Genomic DNA, 20,129 nt, shown 5'->3' with positions numbered 1-20,129 from the left:
CTCTGGGGTTGCTGTTTCCCATATGTAGTACTTTACATTTGTCAATGTTAAACTTCATTTGCCACCTCTCAGCCCATCTGCTCAACTTTTCTAGATCCTGTTACAGCATCGTACTGTCATTAGTGCCATTAACAACCCTGCCAAACTTTGTATCGTCTGCAAATTTGGACATTAATCCTGATATACCATCATTAATATCATTTGTTTGTTTATTTGGTTTTTAGGAGCATTAGCAGCTAAGGCCATATTGCTCTGGGGATATGCGGTGGTCATTTCCTGACCTTTCCGCATCCTCCTTATTGGGTGGTCACAGGCTCGAACCTCGGTCTAATCAAGAAGTGTGTGCTATGCACTGCTGCTACTGCCCACCTAGCTACGGAGGCGCCTCAATATCATTTATAAATACAGAAAACAACAATGGACCCAACACTGAACCCCAAGGGATAACATTAGTCCACGAACAGCAGTGACCATTAATTACCACTCTGTGTCTTCTCTCCACTCAACCATCCCTTTATCCATAGCAGCAATTTGCCTCCAATGCCACACAGCTCCAATTTGTGCAGCAGTGTTCCATGTGCAACAGTATCGCCTTTCTAAGATTCAAATATGTGATATTAAAGTTATTCTTTGCATCCAGTTCCTTTGTGACTACATCATAGTATCCAATCAAATTAGTCAGACAAGACTTCCCCTTAACAAACCATGCTGTGTCTGAGCTATAACTGAAGTCTTGTCTAGATGATCCTGCAGTGCTTCTTTAACCAGTGCCTCCATTAATTTCCCTGGAACAGAAGTTAAACTAAACAGGTCTGTAATTGCCTGTCTCCCCCCTTTGATCCTCCTTTGTGGATTGGGGTCACATTTGCACATCTCCAGTCCATGGGTACCTCCCCTGAGTCCAGGGAAGCTCTCGTAATTATGGCTAAGGGTTTGCTTACTTCCTTTACCGCCTCCTTTAATATAACTGGAAAGATTCCATCCATCCCAGGTGCCTTTCTTTTGTTTATCATCAACAATTTCTCCTCCACTTGACTCTCAGTTATTACAAGATTATGTAGCTTACTCCCAGAGTTGAATACACCTCTGGCATTCCCCGCCCTGAATAACTCCTCGTGTGAATGTAGATGCAAAATATTCATTTAGTTTGTTAACTACCTGAACACGATTATCAACAGTTGAACCATCGATATCAAGTGGACCAATCTGATTCATCAACTTCCTTCTAGAGTTTACATAAGTAAAGAAATCTTTGCATCCTTTGCCAAAGATTTCTCGTAATCTGCCTTCGCCTGCCTAACCTCCTTTGTAACTTGGTTACAGATCAATTTGTATCTATCATAGGCTTCTGTGTCACATGTTAATTTATATGTATCCCATGCATTTTTCTTCTCTGTCACTTGTCTAATTAGTTCTTCTGACATCCATTTAGGCCTAAATCTTGAACAATATTTCTTAGTTGGTATGTAACGCCTAGTAGCTTCCAAGATAAGTTCTTTGAATGCTTCCCATTTTGTATTTGCTGTTGGTAACATCATCAGTTGGACCCACTGTATAGAATTTAAATACTATCTGAGACTACCATAGTCACCTTTACGAAAGCCAAAACCCTTCCCTTCACCCTTGATGGTAGTTACCTCTTTGAGTATACCCCAATTCAGCACACTGTGATCACTGCCACCTAGTGGTTCCTTTATCTGCAGATTCTTGAAGCATGAAGAATTACTACTGATAATCAGATCAAGAGTATTACTCCCTCTAGTTGCCTCCCGAACATGCTGCTGTAGAAAACAATCATCCAATAAATCCACAAAAGCTTTTCTAGTGTGAGAGTGACCAACCTACAAATTCCAGTCAATCTCTGGGAAATTAAAATTCCTCATTACAAGACACTAGGATTTACTGGCCCACTCTATTTCTCTGCACAATTGCTCATTATACTCATCGGATTCATTAGGTCTATAACACACACCTACTCTCATTTTTCCTTTCCCAGTGCTTATGTCACACGGCGCCTCCGTAGCCAGGTGGGAAGGAGCAGCAGTGCATAGCACACGCTTCTTGATTAGACCGGGGTTCGAGCCTGTCGCCACCAAATATGGAGGATGCGGAAAGGTCAGGGAATGACCACCGCATATCCCGGAGCAATATGGCCTTAGTTGCTAATGCTCCTAAAAACCAAAAAACAAACAAACAAACAGCTTATGTCACACCAAACAGTTTCAACATTGCATTGTCCACCAACATCAATTGGATGCACTTCCTTAGATTTTGTGTGTCTCTTAACTAACAGCATTACCCCTCCTCCCTTTCTGTCCACATTATACTCCCTAAATTTCAGTTCTGCACTGCTTATGTCTGATGACAACATGTCTCTGATATCCCAACAATATCTGCCTTTGATGTCTTGACTAGCACTTCAAGCTCATCAAATTATTAACTACACTCCTAGCATTGGTGTACATGCACCTGTTTCTCCTATTAGTTACCCTAACACAGCCCATATATTTACTTGTTCCACTATGACTCCCAGCAGCACACGCTTCTTGATTAGACCGGGGTTTGAGCCCGTCACCACCAAATACGGATGATGTGGAAAGGTCAAGGGAATGACCACCGCATATTCCTGTAGCAATATGGCCTTAGTTGCTAATTCTTCTAAAAACCAAATAGCAAACAAACAATGACTCCCAGCAGTCCTGGAAATTCCCATTGCCTTGCTTTTCAGGCTGCTGCTCAATTGCATTTCAATAGAAGTAGTGCAAGGATCACTTTTACCCCTGCCAGCGGCTACTGTTAATCTATTAGTCCATGTACCCCCCAAGCTAGCAGTTTTCCGACCCATCTAACTCTGCGTCGATAGCATCAGCAAATATTCTTGCACCCTTTTTATTTAAGTGTATTCCCTCCCTGTAGAAACAGTCTGTCCTGTTAACAAGCACAGACTAGGCTGAAAAAAAATTCTACCCCTTGAGCCTTGCACAATCTCTCCAGGGCCGAATTGATCGACTAGGCTCTCATCATCATCATATACTCCCTCCTATCGTGTCTGGGCAGAATTGCAGACACTTTCAAATTCAACCCTAACTCATGGCATTTTTTCAGCATTGACTTGTACTTGTTAAGTAATTCCGCCAGTCTCCTACTCTTAATATTATTAGTGCCAAAGTGTAGAACAATATCACCCTTGTGCCCATAAAAGATGATATCTGCTTTGCAACATCATCAACCTTTGCCCCTGGCAGACATACCCTGGTCCTGTACCATCTATCCTTTTTGCACAATGTTTCCCGTTTCCCTGACAGTAGATTCACCTATAACTAATTCCTTTGGGACTAGCGCATTCTGCCTTGGGTTGTACTGCTGTGTTGCTTGATGTTCAAGTTCAAGCTCTGGCATTGATGTGGGCAGCTGAGAACTTGATGGACCCCTAAATTTAAATCCTTCAAGGGCATCCACCCTGTCCTTCAAGCTCTGATATAAACCCATAACAATGCTGAGATGGCACCTTATTTCTTTGCACTCCTTACATCGTGCACACACACAAAGACATTCCCTTTGGCAATATACTTTGAAGATTCCCAGTGACTCAGCAAAATGAATCATTAGAAATGAAATTGACTATATTTCAGTAAACCAAATATTTATAATTATGATAACTTAAACAAAACTTACCCTAATGCAGACTGTGGATCAGATCACAGCCTTTTAATCAACTTTCTAGAATTAAAATTAATGAAAAGGAAGAGGCCTATGAGTTGAATAAAACTAAACACTGAAAAATTAAAAAATAAAGATATAAATATAGTAGACTCTCGATTTTCCGGGATAGATGGTAAAAAAAAAAATTCCCAGATAATTGATTTCCCGGTTAATCCAAAAATACAGTTAGTTCCCAACATATGTAAGAGATATGTTCCTGGACTTCTTACGTAAGTTTAGTTTTACGTAACTCGGGAATGAATAAAAAAAATATTGCTACTATATCCCTGATATGCCAAAATTACATAAACCAAATAATATCCTCAAAAGTATTAAGAAAAATAGTTATATATTTTTAATTAGTTCAATTAAAAACTTTATCTCGTGACAGCGGTGAAGTAGCCAAAGTGGCACATAAGAAAAGAAAACACGTTATTGTACTGTAAAATCTGATTTGTATTTCGTTATTTCGTTTCACCTTGGTTATTATAGTTGATCTCATTGGTGCCTATCACTTCATCGCTTCTCGTATTCTGTCTTTCTCTTTTATTATTTTGTTCACTGTTGCCACTGACAAATCTGAATTCCTTGCGATACTTGTTAACTTTTGTCCATTTTCATACATCCATATTAGTTTAATTTTATGATCCAAATCGATCGCTTTCCTTTTCTTGGTAGATTTACTAGTACCGCTGTCACTTATTCTCTTAGTAGGCACCATGATAACAGTCATTAAATTTTCTGAAAAGAACTTCACAGGGTTAAGGCGAAAACTCACTATCACCCCACACGAGCTCACAATTTACTAAACCACATTTCTGGAGGTAAACAAAAAACAATAAAAACAATTTCCACTTTCTGGGTTACTGGGCTTTTCTGTAAGTGTAGTCTGTTATAAACGGGTAGTCAACTCGATCTTATTGCATTTGCGATAATACCAATAGCTGGACTTCTGTGGGTTTTTATGTTATTATAGTGAAATGTGTGTGTTCCCTTCACTGAAATCTTCAGTCATAAAAAAAATATAAAAAAATGTTATGTAAGTCGGGGACTTACTGTATTGAAAAATGTTCAGCAACCTAAGTAAAAAGTATGGCGATAGATGAAAAAAACTTACCACGTACTACTACTCCTCGCATGTTCAATACGATGCTTCCCTTTATTTTTTACGATGTCGATTTTAAATCATCAGATTTAATGATTTAAAATAAAGGGTTGATTTTAAATCATTAGATTTAAAATCTACTCTTTATCTAGCTTCCCTTAATTTTTTAAAATGACGCGTATGGTCATCAACATTATAATGGTTCTTTAGAGATTTAACGGATGTACCGTTTTCAAACTTTTGAATAATTTCAAGTTTTTGTTTAATTCTCTTGCATTTGCCCATAATTTTTGTGATTTTTAAACAAAAAAAGAAAAAAAAAGTTACTATAAAAAAAATTCCAACATTCCTGACATAAATAATGGAACAAAATCCGTCCTTTTGCGATGCGCCGGAACACAACAATCGACGCGATGCACTAAAACAAACTAAACATTGGTCTTTCTTTCTTTTTTTTTTTTTTTTTTTTTTTGAGCAACGGGTGTGAAGACAGCGGAGGTTGCAAGATAATAGACACAATAATCTGCTAATGACAACGCATAACCCCGCATGTCGCTCATTTATGACTTGCAAAACGTCTGTTTATACCTATTCTAGTTATTATTTGAATTTTGTAATTTCTGGTTGATTTTTTTTTTTTTTTTTTTTTAATTTGGAGTCTTGAAGTGTCCCTGTTAATCTGATCTCGGTAAGTCGAGAGTCTGCTGTAAACTGTTTGCAAAGATGATAGAGGAAAGAATACTGGACATAAATGAAAATAAGATAGGAGAACATATAATATAGAAGAAGATATGGCAAACTAATAATTAGAATCAAACGAAATTTAAAAAAAAAAAATAACTATAAAACAAAATGCTATCTATGGTCTGTTTTGCTATATGGATTTAAATATGGATCCTAAAGAAAGAAGCAATGGTAAGAATTGAATCGCCTTTGAAATGTGTGGGTAAGAGGAATGATGAAGATTAAGTTGACAAAATTTCCACTAGCAAATTGCTTCAAATTAGTGGCACTTCAAATTAGTGGCACAAAAAGAAAATTAATGTAAAAAATCTGACAACTAAAATGAGCTACTTTGGCTATATTGTAAGAGCACAAAAATATGATATCTCAAGAAGATGATACTTAGGAGAAGAAATGGGTAAAAGACAGAGAGGGTAGATGAGATTAAAGAATGGACTGGAACGAATGTAGAAAGATTACTTCATGTTAGCAGAGACCATGACATATAGTGTTCTGTGCTCCCCCCCCCCCAATTGGAGATGGCACATGATAATAATTATGTAAATTTGTTATAAAATTAATTTCAAGATGGATGAAATGTACAGTGAAGAGGAATAACATTGGAAACAAAATATGAGATCATAAACAAACATGCAGCGGAATGTCCATCAACAAGTGACGAAACATCAACGAGTGTTCATTTAGTTGACGATGAAGAAGAATGAATGAAGAAAAATGATGAAGAATAAACATTCTCTTTAACATTTGTATGGCTTAAATAGTTTCTTTATTATTATAATTTGCTTGATTTTAAAGGCTGTGCTTTCATTTCTTTGGATAAATAAATCATTGTTTAAGCATAAACTATTGTTTTTTTTTTTTAACTTTATTTAACTCTACTATGGTCAAATTTCATTGTTGAGAATGTAACCCCTGTTTTAAACATTGTCTATGGGAAATAAATTCCTGCTCTACAAGTGCACGCTAGGAACAAATTAACTTATAAAGTCAGGAACTACTTGTACATATTGTAACAAGATTCGTGAGGGGATCAAAGGAGTGCTCTTACCAAGAAAGGCTTAAGTACTGCAAATTGCAGTGCCTGGAGAGTAGGCACCTCCGAGGTGATCTGATTGAGGTGTATAAGGCCTTGAATGGGATGAGCAAGCTGAATGCTGATGAGATTCTTCCTCTTGCTTAGATTAAGATCTTGAGGGAGCATAGATTCAAATTGAGGAAAGACAGTTGTAGAATAGATGTGCGGAAATTGGCTTTTAGCCAGCAGGTAATTCATTGGTGGAACAGACTTCCATCTTTTGTTGTGGAAGGTGATAGCCTAAATAAATTTAAGGGTGAGCTGGACAGGCATTTGGAATGAATGGAGGGGTGAAATGGGAGGGTTTTTTTTTTTTGGCTGATGCTGCATAAGCTGCTTTCTTGCATCGTATGCCTCTACTAATGGTAATATATATTTGATTTATCCTTGTATATCATCTACTATAAACACACAAAGTTAAGTGAGAGAGATGCTTCTCACTTTAAATAAATGTGAGGACACTCCTCTCCCCCTTTCCAGGGTGCCATTTTGGAGATATATAGTGGTGCTCAAATAAATTGCATCACTTGAAAAATTTGCCATGATATATATATATATATATATACATACGATATGTATTATATATTTTAAATGTATGACACATATATCATATGCTTTGATAGCATCATCCATCTGTAGCATGCTTTCTTAGATGATGTCCTGTAACATACATAATTGCAACACTCTAGGTGGTAGTATAAATACAGTGTTTATGCTACGAGCATAGTATTCTGTACTATTACAATGGCTAAGTTTTCACAATTAACACTACAGAGGAAAACTGTTGCTGCTGTGTTGAATGCAGAGGGACATTCAATGCATGAAATGGCTGAAAGGATTCACAGTAATCAGTCAGCAGTGGCACATTTATTATGAAAATTATCAGAAACTGGCATTCAAAACCTGGGGCAGCTAGATGGTACGCATTGCAGAACTGCAGCACACCCCCAGCTTTTTAAATCTAAATATACAGTCAACAGAGTTATGAAATTTTGTGAAGAACAGTACAACGCAATGAATATTTTTATTAACAGGTCCCACATATAGTATACTCATCCTCTATTTCCAGTAATCAAAAAAAAAAAATAAATAAATAAAATAATTGCTTTATTTAATTTAAGTATTAAACAGAACTGAGGCCATCCAGGCCCAACCACAGCCTAAGGTCTTTGATTCATGGGAAAACAACTATTTCCAATAATCATTTCAATAATAAATGAATAAAAACATGAAATCGTTTTCAACTTTGAAGTTTAACTGTAGGTGGAACTGTGCGTTAGACAGTTCCACATTTTGCTCCCAGTGGTTGAGTTCATGCCTGGTCAGTAGTATGCATTTTTTAGAGGTGACAAAATGAATCAAAGGAACTGCGGAGCAAGCAGTGCAGATTTGATCATTGACCGTGAATGGTGTCTGTTGAAAGTTTCAATAGAGAAAAGCTTGGTCAACAGTGCACCAAACTTGAATGCAAAAGTTAATCTATTTTCAACAAATAAAAAGTGAAAAATGGATTTTATTTTTAAAAAGTGAAGAATGGATTTTATTTTTAAATAAAATTTCAAGATTACTCACGTCTGTTAATGGGAAGTGTCCAGTTAATGTTTTGAAGTATTTTTAGCTTGCTTATTATTATTACTATCTATGTCTACGTGTCTTATAACCAAGACAATTTAATGTAACTTTAAGAAGCAGCACCCTCATATATCAGAGTCACGATCCGCCACTAGTCAAAACAGAAAGAAACAAAGTGGACGTCCACGAATATCTTCTGTATTACAGGACAGATTTTTGGTCTGTCTGTGTGTAAAACAGAAGATCCTGATTGACAGACCTCAAAACAGCATAGGGAGAGCAGGAGGAGTAGCAGAATACAGGAGTAAAGGCAAATAGTGCTACCTTTTCTCATTGGGATTAGAAGCATATCATCCAAGAAGAAAGCCACTTTTGATGCAAAACATGAAAGCCAGTGTCTGAAGTGGGCAAAGGAGCATGCTAATTCATCTGAGGATCAGCAGAAATGTTATTTTCTCTGCTGAATCAATATTCAACTTGCATGGTTTGGATAGCCAGCAGACAGGTCTTTAAAGAAGAGGAGAAGAATTTCATCCTGACTGTATTGTCTCCACAGTTAAACATTCTGTATCTCAAAATGATATGGGCTGTATTTCACATAGAGGAGCTGGTCGTCTTGAATATGTGAAGGGAATTCTGAGGTGTACAACGACATTCTTGAGACAAAATTACTTCCCACAATTAGAGATTACTTTGGGGATGTTGTCAGTTGTATTTTTCAGGGTGACTCTGCTCCATGCCATACCACCAAAACCATAAGTACTATTCATAAAATTAGCAAAAGTTTTAAATTTATGAAATTTTGCACTCTTGCTTAAATAAATGTAATTTATTTTGCTGGCTTTACTGTCCACAGGTGCAAAATGGTTGAAGTATTCAACCTTTTGGTTCAGTGGTACAATTGGAAAATGGTTCAATTCACACAATAACATGGCCCTGGGAACAGTCCAGATGTCAGTCCAATTGAAAATTATTGGAATAAAATGGGTGTTGCAGAAGAAACCAAAACCACTTAGAGAGCTGCAGGAACATTAATCCGTGTTTAGTACCATGATTTTTCTTAGTAATTCAGAACCTTATCCAATCGATACCACAATAATGTGTAGCAGTCATCAAAGCAAAGGGTGGACCAATAAAATTATGTTGTGATTTTGGTTATATAGCTACCTGTCTAGTATGAGCAAAGTAATGAAAAAAAATCACTGCTTTCATGGAATTTTTGTTATTATACAACCAAAGTAACATGTTATTTTGGAGAAAGTACATATTTCACTGTGTATTTACCCATAAGGCGTAAAAGTAAACTTTTCTGTAATTAATAGTTTCTTGTATGTATTGTTATTATGTATGTTCTTTCAGCTGTTTCTAAAAGGTTAGCTGCTAGTATGACAGACAATCTAAAAAATCAGGTGACGCACAATTTTTTTGAGCACTACTGTATACCATTTCATGGTGGAGAAATGGTCACAGCATTATATTGATGGCTAGCACCATCAATATAGTGTGCTAATAACTAAGTGATAGTTAATGCATTCCCACCCCATCCTGTTTAATGTCTCATGTCTATTTCAATAACTGCCATATTTTTGTAGATTTATAATGCCTAAATTTAATGCCTAAAAGCAGATATCATCTTTTAAGGGCACAAAAGGTGATATAGTTATACACGTTGGCACTAATGATATTAAGAGTAGGAGACCGGCAAAATTACTTAACAAGTACAGGTCACTGTACTTGTTAAGTAATTTTGAAAAAAAAGCCATGAATTAGGGTTGAATTTGAAAGTGTCTGCAATTCTGCCCAGACACGATAGGAGGGAGTATATGATGAGAGCCATGTCGATCAATTCGGCCCTGGAAAGATTGTGCAAGGCTCAAGGGGTAGAATTTTTTTCAGCCTAGTTTGTACTTGTTAACAGAAGGGACTGCTTCTACAGAGATGGGGTACACTTAAATAGAAAGGGTGCAAGAATATTTGCTGACGCTATCGAGGCAGTTTTAGGTGGGTCGGAAAACTGCTAGCTTGGGAGGATACAAGGACTAATAGATTAACAGTAGCCACTGGCAGAGGTGAAAGTGACTCTTGTACTGCTTCTATTGGAATGAGCAGAAGCCGGGAAAACAAGATGCAGGATATTTCAGAGACTGCTGGGGGTCATTGCGGTACAAGTAAACACATGGATTGTGTTAGAGTAGCTAAGAAAAAGAACAGATGCATGTATACTTGCATGTACACCAATGCTAGGAGTTTGGTAAATAAATTTGATGACTGAGGTATTGCTCAAAGCATCAAAGGCAGATATTGTTGTGATATCAGAGACGTGGCGTCACACAGATATAAGGAATGCAGAACTGGAATTTGGGGAGTACAATGTGTACAGAAAGGATAGACAGGATAGTAAGGGAGGAGGGGTTATGCTATTAGTTAAGAAACACATAAAATCCAAGGAAGTGAAGCAGGTCGACATCGCTGGACAGTGCAGTGTCGAGTCAGTTGGTGTGACATTAGCATTAGTAGAGGCATTTGATGCAAGAAAGCAAGCTTATGCAGCATCAGCCAAAAAAAAAAAAAAAAAAAACCCACTTCCACTTTCCCCCTCTGTTCGTTCAAAATACCTGTCCAGCTGAGCCTTAAACTTATTTAGACTATCAACTTCCACGACAAGGGATGGAAGTCTGTTCCACCAACCAACCACCCGCTGGCTAAAGGCAAATTTCCGCACGTCTATCCTACATCTGTCTTTCCTCAATTTGAATTTATGCCCTCTCAGGTGATTATTCTGAGCGAGAGGAAGAATCCCATCAGCATTGAGCATGCTCAAACCATTCAAGGCTTTATACACCTCTATCAGATCACCTCGCTGGTGCCTAGTCTCCAGACACTGTAATTTGCAAAACTTAAGCCTTTCTTCGTAAGAGCACCCCTTTGTTCCATTCACTAATCTTGTTGCCCTTCTCTGTACTCGTTCCAGCAGCTCTACATCCTTCTTGAAATGAGACCTCCAACCTGTATACAGTACTCTAGGTGTGGCCTGACCATTGCCTTATACAAGGGAATAATCACCTCCTTATCCCTGCTAGAAAAATTCCTATATATCATTGACAATATACCATGAGCTACTCTTGCAGCCCATCTGCACTGCTCAGAGAACTTCATATCTGCCTGCACAACCACCCCCAGGTCCCTTTTATTCTCTACCACTGTCAGTGTAGTACCACAGAGTTGATACATTGCTCTGGGGTTGCTGTTTCCCATGTGTAGTACTTTACATTTGTCAATGTTAAACTTCATTTGCCACTTCTCAGCCCATCTGCTCAACCTTTTCAGATCCTGTTGCAGCAGCATAGTGTCAGTAGTGTCCTTAACAACCCTGCCTACCTTTGTATCGTCTGCAAACTTCGACATTAAGCTTGATATACCATCATCAATATCAATTATGAATACAGAAAACAATAATGGACCCAACACTGAGCCCTGAGAGACTCCACTAATAACATTAGTCCACGACGAGCAGTGTCCATTGATTACCACTCTCTGTCTTCTCCCCTCAGCCACCCCTTTATCCACAGCAGCAATTTGCCTCCAATGTCACACTGCTTCAATTTGTGCAGCAATCTTCCATGTGCAACAGTATCAAAAGCCTTTCTAAGATCCAAGTATATAATATCAAAGTTATTCCCTGCATCCAGTTCCTTTGTGACTGCATCATAGTATCCAATCAAATTGGTCAGGCAAGACTTCTCCTTAACAAACTTCTCCTTCTCCTTAAAACCATGCTGTGTCCGAGCTATAACTGAAGTCTTGTCTAAATGATTCTGCAGTGCTTCTTTAACTAGTGCCTCCATTAATTTTCCTGGAACAGAAGTTAAACTCACAGGTCTATAATTACTTGTGTCAGCCTTTGATCCTCCTTTGTGAATTGGGGTCACATTTGCACATCTCCAGTCTGTGGGTACCTCCCCTGAGTCCAAGGAAGCTCTCATAATTATGGCTAAGGGTTTGCTTACTTCCTTTGCTGCCTCCTTTAATATAACTGGATAGATCCCATCCACCCCTGGTGTCTTTCTTGTATTTATCTTCAACAATTTCTCCTCCACTTTACTCTCAGTTATTACAAGATTCTCTAGCTTACTGCTAGAGTTGAATACACCTCTGGCTTTCCGCTCGCTAAATAACTCCTCATGTGTGAATGTCAATGCAAAATATTCATTCAGTTTGTTAGCTACCTGAGCAGGATCATCAACAGTTGACCCATCGATATCAAGTGGACCAATCTGATTCATCCCCGTCCTTCTAGAGTTTACATAAGTAAAGAACTCTTTGCTGTTTTTCTTTGCATCCCTTGCCAAAGATTTCTCGTAATCTGCCTTCGCCTGCCTAACCTCCTTTGTAACTTGGTTACAGATCAACTTGTATCTATCATAGGCTTCTGTGTCATGTGTTAATTTGTATGTGTCCCATGCATGTTTCTTCTCTGCCATGTGTCTCATTAGTTCATCTGACATCAATTTCTTAGTTGGTATGTAAAGCCTAGTAGCTTCCAAGATAAGTTCTTTGAATGCTTCCCATTTTGAATTTGCTGTTGGTAACATCATCAGTTGGTCCGACTGTATAGAATTTAAATACTGTCTCTGTCCATCGTAGTCCCCTTTACGAAAGCAATAACCCTTCCCTTTACCCCCTAATGGTAGTTACCTCTTTGAGTAAATCCCACTTCAGCACACTGTGATCACTGCCACCTAGTGGTTCATTTATCTGCAGATTCTTAATGCATGAAGAATCACTGCTGATAATCAAATCAAGAGTATTCCTCCCTCTAGTTGCCTCCCGAACATGCTGATGTAGAAAACAATCATCCAATAAATCCACAAATGCCTTGCTAGTGTGTGAGTGACCAGCCCCCAAATTCCAGTCAATTTCTGGGAAATTAAAATCTCCTATTACAAGACTCTCTGATTTACTGGCCCACTCTATTTCCCTGTACAGTTTCTTATTATACTCATCAGAGTCATTAGGCCTATAGCACACTCCTACTCTCAATTTTGATCTCCCAATACTTATGTCACACCAAACTAACTCGATATTGCACTGTCCAGCGATGTCCACTGGCTTCACTTCCTTGGATTTTATGTATTTCTTAACTAATAGCATAACCCCTCCTCCCTTCCTATCCAGTCTATCCTTTCTGTAGACGTTGTACTCCCCAAATTACAGTTCTGCATTCCTTATATCTGTGTGACACCACGTCTCTGATATCCCAACAATATCTGCCTTTGATGTTTTGAGCAGTACCTCAAATTCATCAAATTTATTTACTAAACTCCTAGCATTGGTGTACACGCAAGTATACATGCACCTATTTCTATTCTTAGCTACCCTAACACAACCCATGTGTTTACTTGTACCGCAATGACTCCCGGCAGTCTCTGAAATATCCTGCATCTTGTTTTTCAGGCTTCTGCTCATTCCAATAGAAGCAGTGCAAGAATCTCTTTCACCTCTGCCAGTGGCTACTGTTAATCTATTCGTCTTTGTCTCCCCCCCCCCAAGCTAGCAGTTTTCCGACCCACCAAACACTGCCTCGATAGCATCAGCAAATATTCTTCAGCAAATAAAAAATTTTCATCAGCAAATAAAAAAAATTCAGACATAAGCATTGGGAGATCTAAATCGAGAGTGGCAGTGTGCTATAGGCCTAATGACTCTAATGAGTATAATAAGAAACTGTACAGGGAAATAGAGTGGGCCAGTAAATCAGAGAGTCTTATAATGGGGGATTTTAATTTCCCACATATTGACTGGAATTTGTGGGTTGGTCACTCACACACTAGCAAGGCTTTTGTGGATTTATTGGATGATTGTTTTCTACATCAGCATGTTCGGGAGGCAATTAGAGAGAGTAATACTCTTGATTTGATTATCGGTAGTGATTCTTAATGCATTAAGAATCTCAGATAGAGGAACCACTAAGTGGCAGTGATCACAGTGTGCTGAAGTGGGATTTACTCAAAGAGGTAACTACCATCAGGGGTAAAGGGAAGGTTTATTGCTTTCGTAAAGGCGACTATGATGGTCTGAGACAGTATTTAAATTCTATACAGTGGGACCAACTGATGATGTTACCAACAGCAAATTCAAAATGGGAAGCATTCAAAGAATTTATCTTGGAAGCTACTAGGCTTTACATACCAACTAAGAAATATTGTTCAAGGTTTAGGCCTAAATGGATGTCAGATGAACTAATGAGACATATAACAGAGAAGAAAAATGCTTGGGATACATATAAATTAACACGTGACACAGAAGCCTATGATAGATATAAGTTGATCTGTAACCAAGTTACAAAGAGGTTAGGCAGGCGAAGGCAGATTACGAGAAATCTTTGCAAAGGATGCAAAGAAAAACAGCAAAGGATTCTTTACTTATGTAAACTCTAGAAGGAAGAGGATGAATCAGATTGGTCCAATTGATATCGATGGTTCAACTGTTTATGATCCTTCTCAGGTAGCTAACAAACTAAATGAATATTTTGCATCGACATTCACACATGAAGAGTTATTCAGTGAAGGGAATGCCTGAGGTGTATTCAACTCTGGCAGGAAGCTAGATAATCTTGTAATAACTGAGAATAAAGTGGAGGAGAAATTCTTGAAGATAAACACAAGAAAGACACCTGGGGTGGAGGATCTATCCAGTTATATTAAAGGAGGTAGCAAAGGAAGTAAGCAAACCCTTAGCCATAATTATGAGAGCTTCCTTGGACTCAGCTGAGGTACCCATAGACTGGAGATGTGCAAATGTAACTCCAATTCACAAAGGAGGATCAAAGGCTGACACAAGTAATTATAGACCTGTGAGTTCAACTTCTGTTCCAGGAAAATTAATGGAGGCACTGGTTAAAGAAGCACTGCAGGATCATCTGAACAAGACTTCAGTTATTGCTCGGACACAGCATGGTTTTGTTAAGGGGAACTCTTGCCTGACCAATTTGATTGGATACTATGATGCAGTCACAAAAGAACTGGATGCAGGGAATACCTTTGATATTATATACTTGGATTTTAGAAAGGCTTTTGATACTGTTGCACATGGAAGACCGCTGCACAAATTGGAGCAGTGTGGCATTGGAGGCAAATTGCTGTTATGGATAAAGGTGTGGTTGAGGGGAGGAGAAGACAGAGAGTGGTAATCAATGGACACTGCTCATCGTTGACAAATGTTATTAGTGGTGTCCCTCAGGGTTCAGTGTTAAGTCCATTATTGTTTTCTGTATTTATAAATAATATTGATGATGGTATATCAAGCTTAATGTCCAAGTTTGCAGACAATACAAAAGTTGGCAGAGTTGTTAAGAACACTACTGATGCTAAACTGCTGCAACAGGATCTGGAAAGGTTGAGCAGATGGGCTGAGAGGTGGGAAATGAAGTTTAACATTGACAAATGTGAAGTACTACATATGGGAAACAGCAACTCCAGAGCAACGTATCAACTCTGTGGTACTACACTGACAGTGGTAGAAAATGAAAAGGACCTGGAGGTAATTGTGCAGCCAGATATGAAGTTCTCTGAGCAGTGCAGACAGGCTTCAAGAGTAGATCATGGTGTCTTATCAATGATATACAGGAATTTTTTTAGCAGGGATAAGGAAGTGATTATTCCCTTGTGTAAGGCAATGGTCAGGCCACACCTTGAGTACTGTATACAGGTTTGGAGGCCTCATTTCAAGAAGGATGTAGAGCTGCTGGGACGAGTACAGAGAAGGGCAACAAGGTTAGTGAATGGAACAAAGGGTTGCTCTTACGAAGAAAGGCTTAAGTTTTGCAAATTACAGTGTCTGGAGACTAGGCACCGGTGAGGCGATCTGATAGAGGTGTATAAAGGCTTGAATGGCTTGAGCATGCTCAATGCTGATGGGATTCTGGCTCTTGCCCAGAATAATCACCTGAGAGGGTATAAATTCAAATTGAGGAAAGACAGATGTAGGATAGATGTCCCGAAATTTGTCTTTATCCAGCGGGTAGTTGGTTGGTGGAACAGACTGCCATCCTTTGTTGTGGAAGTTGATAGCCTAAATAAATTTAAGGCTCAGCTGGACAGGTATTTTAAACAAACGGAGGGGTGAAGTGGAAGTTTTTTTTTTTTTTTTTTTTTTCCCCTGGCTGATGCTGCATAAGCTTGCTTTCTTGCATCATATGCCTCTACTAATGCTAATGCTAAATTATCTGAGCTCACTTTTGTATATCTTTTGGCATCTTATATCTATGAATTAATGGCCAACTGGAAATGTCCCATGTTATAAATAAGCACAATTATGAAAGTACTTCTCACTGACAAAGTACTGCATTTTTGTTTGTTGTATTGAGACAACTGTTGGTGGTTGCTTAAATTTTGAAAAATTAATGCCTGATAAAAAAATTTTTTTTTAATAACTTACCTTCATCTGTTATTGCCTATTTATCAAAAAAAAAATAATCACATGCAAATACTGCTATAGTTTAATAAGTATAAATCATATCCAAAATTTTTGAAATTTATTTTATTTTTGTTTATATAGGAATTTATTTTTGAGATGGATCCTATTTCTATAGTATTTTTATAGTTTTTGTATTATAATAATCTTTTATAATTTTTTTTTAGACAGCTGCTTTATTTTTCTAATTACAGCATTGGACGTCCCAAGCACATGAGAGTGATGGCTGGTGCCTTGGAAGGAGATATTTTTGTTGGACCAAAAGCAGAGGTTGTATAGCTTTATGTTTTTTTTTATCTCTCAGCCTTTGTATTCTTTCAGTTTTATGTTTTTTGATAACATCATTATCCTCTTTGAGCCAAGATAATTATTAGACAGTGTAGTTTCTTATTAGACAATTAATAGATAGTTTCTTCAAGATCCAGTTAACACTGCCAAAAGTTAGGAGCCAGCTGATAAGAGTCAACCTCATGCTGTGATATTGGTTGGTTTTTTAATAATGAAATCCTGTCGAAATTAAATTAAAAAGCTTAATTTTCATTGTGTTTTATGTTAAATTAATTGTTAAATTAATATATGTTAGTTAAACAAGTTAGTGTAATTGCACCATTTCAGTACACAGCCAACTACTTAATTAGTTATAAATTGGCATCATTAAGTATATCTTATATTGTGAATACCTTCACAAGTTGCCATGATATTGCACTACCTCGAATAAGTAACGCTTCACCATAGGAGAAGACTATTGTTACTTATTCTCAGTGGATGCCATCACCCATATGGCATCGTTTCAGAGCTTATTGGCTCCTCATCAGTGGGTGGACAGGTACCCTGGTGTTGCAGTGATGACAACCCAGTTGCAAAGTATAAATCCACAATATGAGAGATGCCTGATGGTGTAGAGTAATTTAGATTATGGTATAGTTTAAGGCTAAAGCCTCAGATTATGTAAAGAGCTTAACTAATTGTACATTAGTTAAACTCTTTATATAATCTGAGGCTTTAGCCCTAAACTATACTATAATATATGTTAAGATGTAATTGTTAAATTAACTTATATGTTAAATTAATTTACTGAAGCAACACAAATTGCAAAAGTGTAAAAGATGGCAAATTAGTGGGTCACTTCCCAAGTTGCAAATATCAGATTGATAACCATGTTTGCAAACAAAGCTCCTTAAGAAAAACAGTATTATGATTTTGCTAATGAACAGCCTTAGAATATTTACTTATTCTTTGATCCATTACTTATTATTAGTTTGCCTAGTAACAAACTAATTATAAAAATTGGGTAACTCTGGGTAACTTTACTTTATATGGTATTAGTACTTTGTATTAATAGCGTTAAACAGTGCAGGAAAGCAAGCTGATATAGTATAAGCCACAAAGAAGGGGAAAAAAAAAACCCAATGTTTTGCATATCACTGTCTAACAGTTTGTCTAGTTCTACCTTGAATTCATTCAAACTACCCAGTGCTGAAAAATCAGATGAGAGTTTGATCAAACAATTCACCACAAACTGGCTTAAGACAAATTTTCACATATGTCCTGTTTGAATTTATGTTCACTGGTGTTTGCAAACTGAGCAAGAGGAAGCATTCCATCAGTGAGCTTACTGAATCCATTCCTTAAATGATCACATCTCCTCATTGATATCTAGCCTTCAGACACAGTTCATAGAATTGAAGTCTCCTAATAAGAGTACCCTTTTGTTTCTCTCACTAATCTCATTGCTCTTTTCTGCATCCATTTCAACAAATCCGTATCCTTCCTAACTTCCAAGTTAGAAAGGTCTGTAAGTTAGGAAGGATACGGATTTGAGGCTTCCAGACTTGTACTGTGTACAGGTCTGGAAGCCTCATTTTAGGAAGGATGTAGAGTTGTTAGAATGAGTACAGAGAAGGACAACAAGGCTTGTGGGGGAACAAAACAAGGCTTAAAGGCTTGTTCTGCAAATTTCAATGTCTGGACATTAGGCACCTGCGAGGAATTCTGATTGAGGTGTATAAGGCCTAGAATGCGTTGAGCAGGCTCAATGCTGATGGGATTCTTCCTCTTGTTCAGATTACAAACCTGAGGGGGCATAAACTGAAATTGAGGAACAACAGTTGTCGAATAGATGTGTGGATATTTTTCTTTAACCAGTGGGTAGTTGGTTGCTGGAACAAACTTCCATTATCTGTCATTGTGGAAGCTGATAGCTTAAATAAATTCAAGGCAGAACTAAACAAACATTTGGAATGAATGGATAGGTGAAAGGGGAAGGTTTTTTTTTTTTGCCTGATGCAATATAAGCTTGCTTTCTTGCATCATATGCCTCTACTAATGCTAACCTGTCTTAACAGCTCAGAGAATGTCATATTACTCTGTCTTTTTCATTTTTCACTATGCTAAGCATAGTACCTTGAATTTTAACATTAGCATTATCATTAGTTGAGGCATATGATGGAATAAAGCAAGCTTTCTTCAGTGAAAAAAAAAACATAAAAAACTTCCCATTTCACCCATTCATTAACTCCAAATGTTTGTCTAGTTCAGCCTTAAATTTATTTAAGCTATCAAATTCCACAACAAGAGATGGAAGTCTGTTCCAGCAATCAACTACCCGCTGGCTAAATGCAAACTTCCTCACATCTATTCTACAACTGTCTTTCCTCAATTTGAATTTATGCCCCTTCAGGTTCTTATTCTGAGCAAACGGAAGTATCCCATCAGCATTGAGTCTGCTTAAACCATTCAAGGCCTTATACACCTCAATCAGATCACCTTGCAGGTGCCTAGTCTCCAGATGCTGCAACTTGCAGAACTTTAACCTCTCTTGGAAAGAGCACCGATTTTTTTTCCTCTCACCAACCTTGTTGCCCTTCTCTGTACTCGTTCTAGCAACTCTACATCCTTCCTAAAATGAGGCCTGCAGACCTGTACACAGTACCCAAGGTGTGGCCTGACCATTGCCTTATACAAAGGGATAACCACTTCTTTGTCTCTGCTAGCAAAATTTCATATATATCATTGACAAAATTCCATGACCTGCTCTGGCAGCCCATCTGCACTCCTCACAGAACTTCACATCTGACTGCACAATTGCATTTTGCCCCAGGTCTTTTCCATTCTCCACCTCCCTGAGTGTTGTACCACACAGTTGCTAAGTTTCTCTTGGGTTTCTGTTAACCATATGCAGTACTTTGCATTTGTGAATAATTCAACTTTAGATTCCACTTCTCAGCCCATCTGCCTAACTTTTCTAGATCCTGTTGCAGTAGCATACTGTCTTTATTGTCTGTTCATCTGACATCCATTTAGGTCTAACAACCTTGCCAACTTTTGTGTCATCTGCAAACTTGGACAATAAGCTTGATATACCTTCATTGATATCATTGATAAATACACAAAACAACAATGGGCTCAGCACCGAACCCTAGGGGACTCCACTGATAACATTAGTCCATATACAGCAGT

At 37.9% G+C, this 20,129-nt stretch overlaps 1 protein-coding gene across 1 annotated transcript in view; it reads left to right on the top strand.

The window, feature by feature from the left end:
• The window catches only part of Arp1 (Actin-related protein 1), a 341,295-nt gene that overhangs the window by 81,954 nt on the left and 239,212 nt on the right, over window positions 1-20,129 (top strand). The window contains exon 3 of the mRNA XM_090385032.1: window positions 16,865-16,940. Coding sequence (XP_090241158.1) covers window positions 16,865-16,940 — 76 coding nt within the window. The remainder of the gene's footprint in view (window positions 1-16,864; window positions 16,941-20,129) is intronic.

The sequence above is a fragment of the Mastigoproctus giganteus genome, chromosome 11, assembly GCF_048544385.1.
Source record: "Mastigoproctus giganteus isolate SK-2022 chromosome 11, ASM4854438v1, whole genome shotgun sequence".
Lineage (NCBI taxonomy): Eukaryota > Metazoa > Arthropoda > Arachnida > Uropygi > Thelyphonidae > Mastigoproctus > Mastigoproctus giganteus.
The sequence above is the reverse complement of the archived record's forward strand: the minus strand, read 5'-3'. Positions and strand labels throughout refer to the sequence as shown.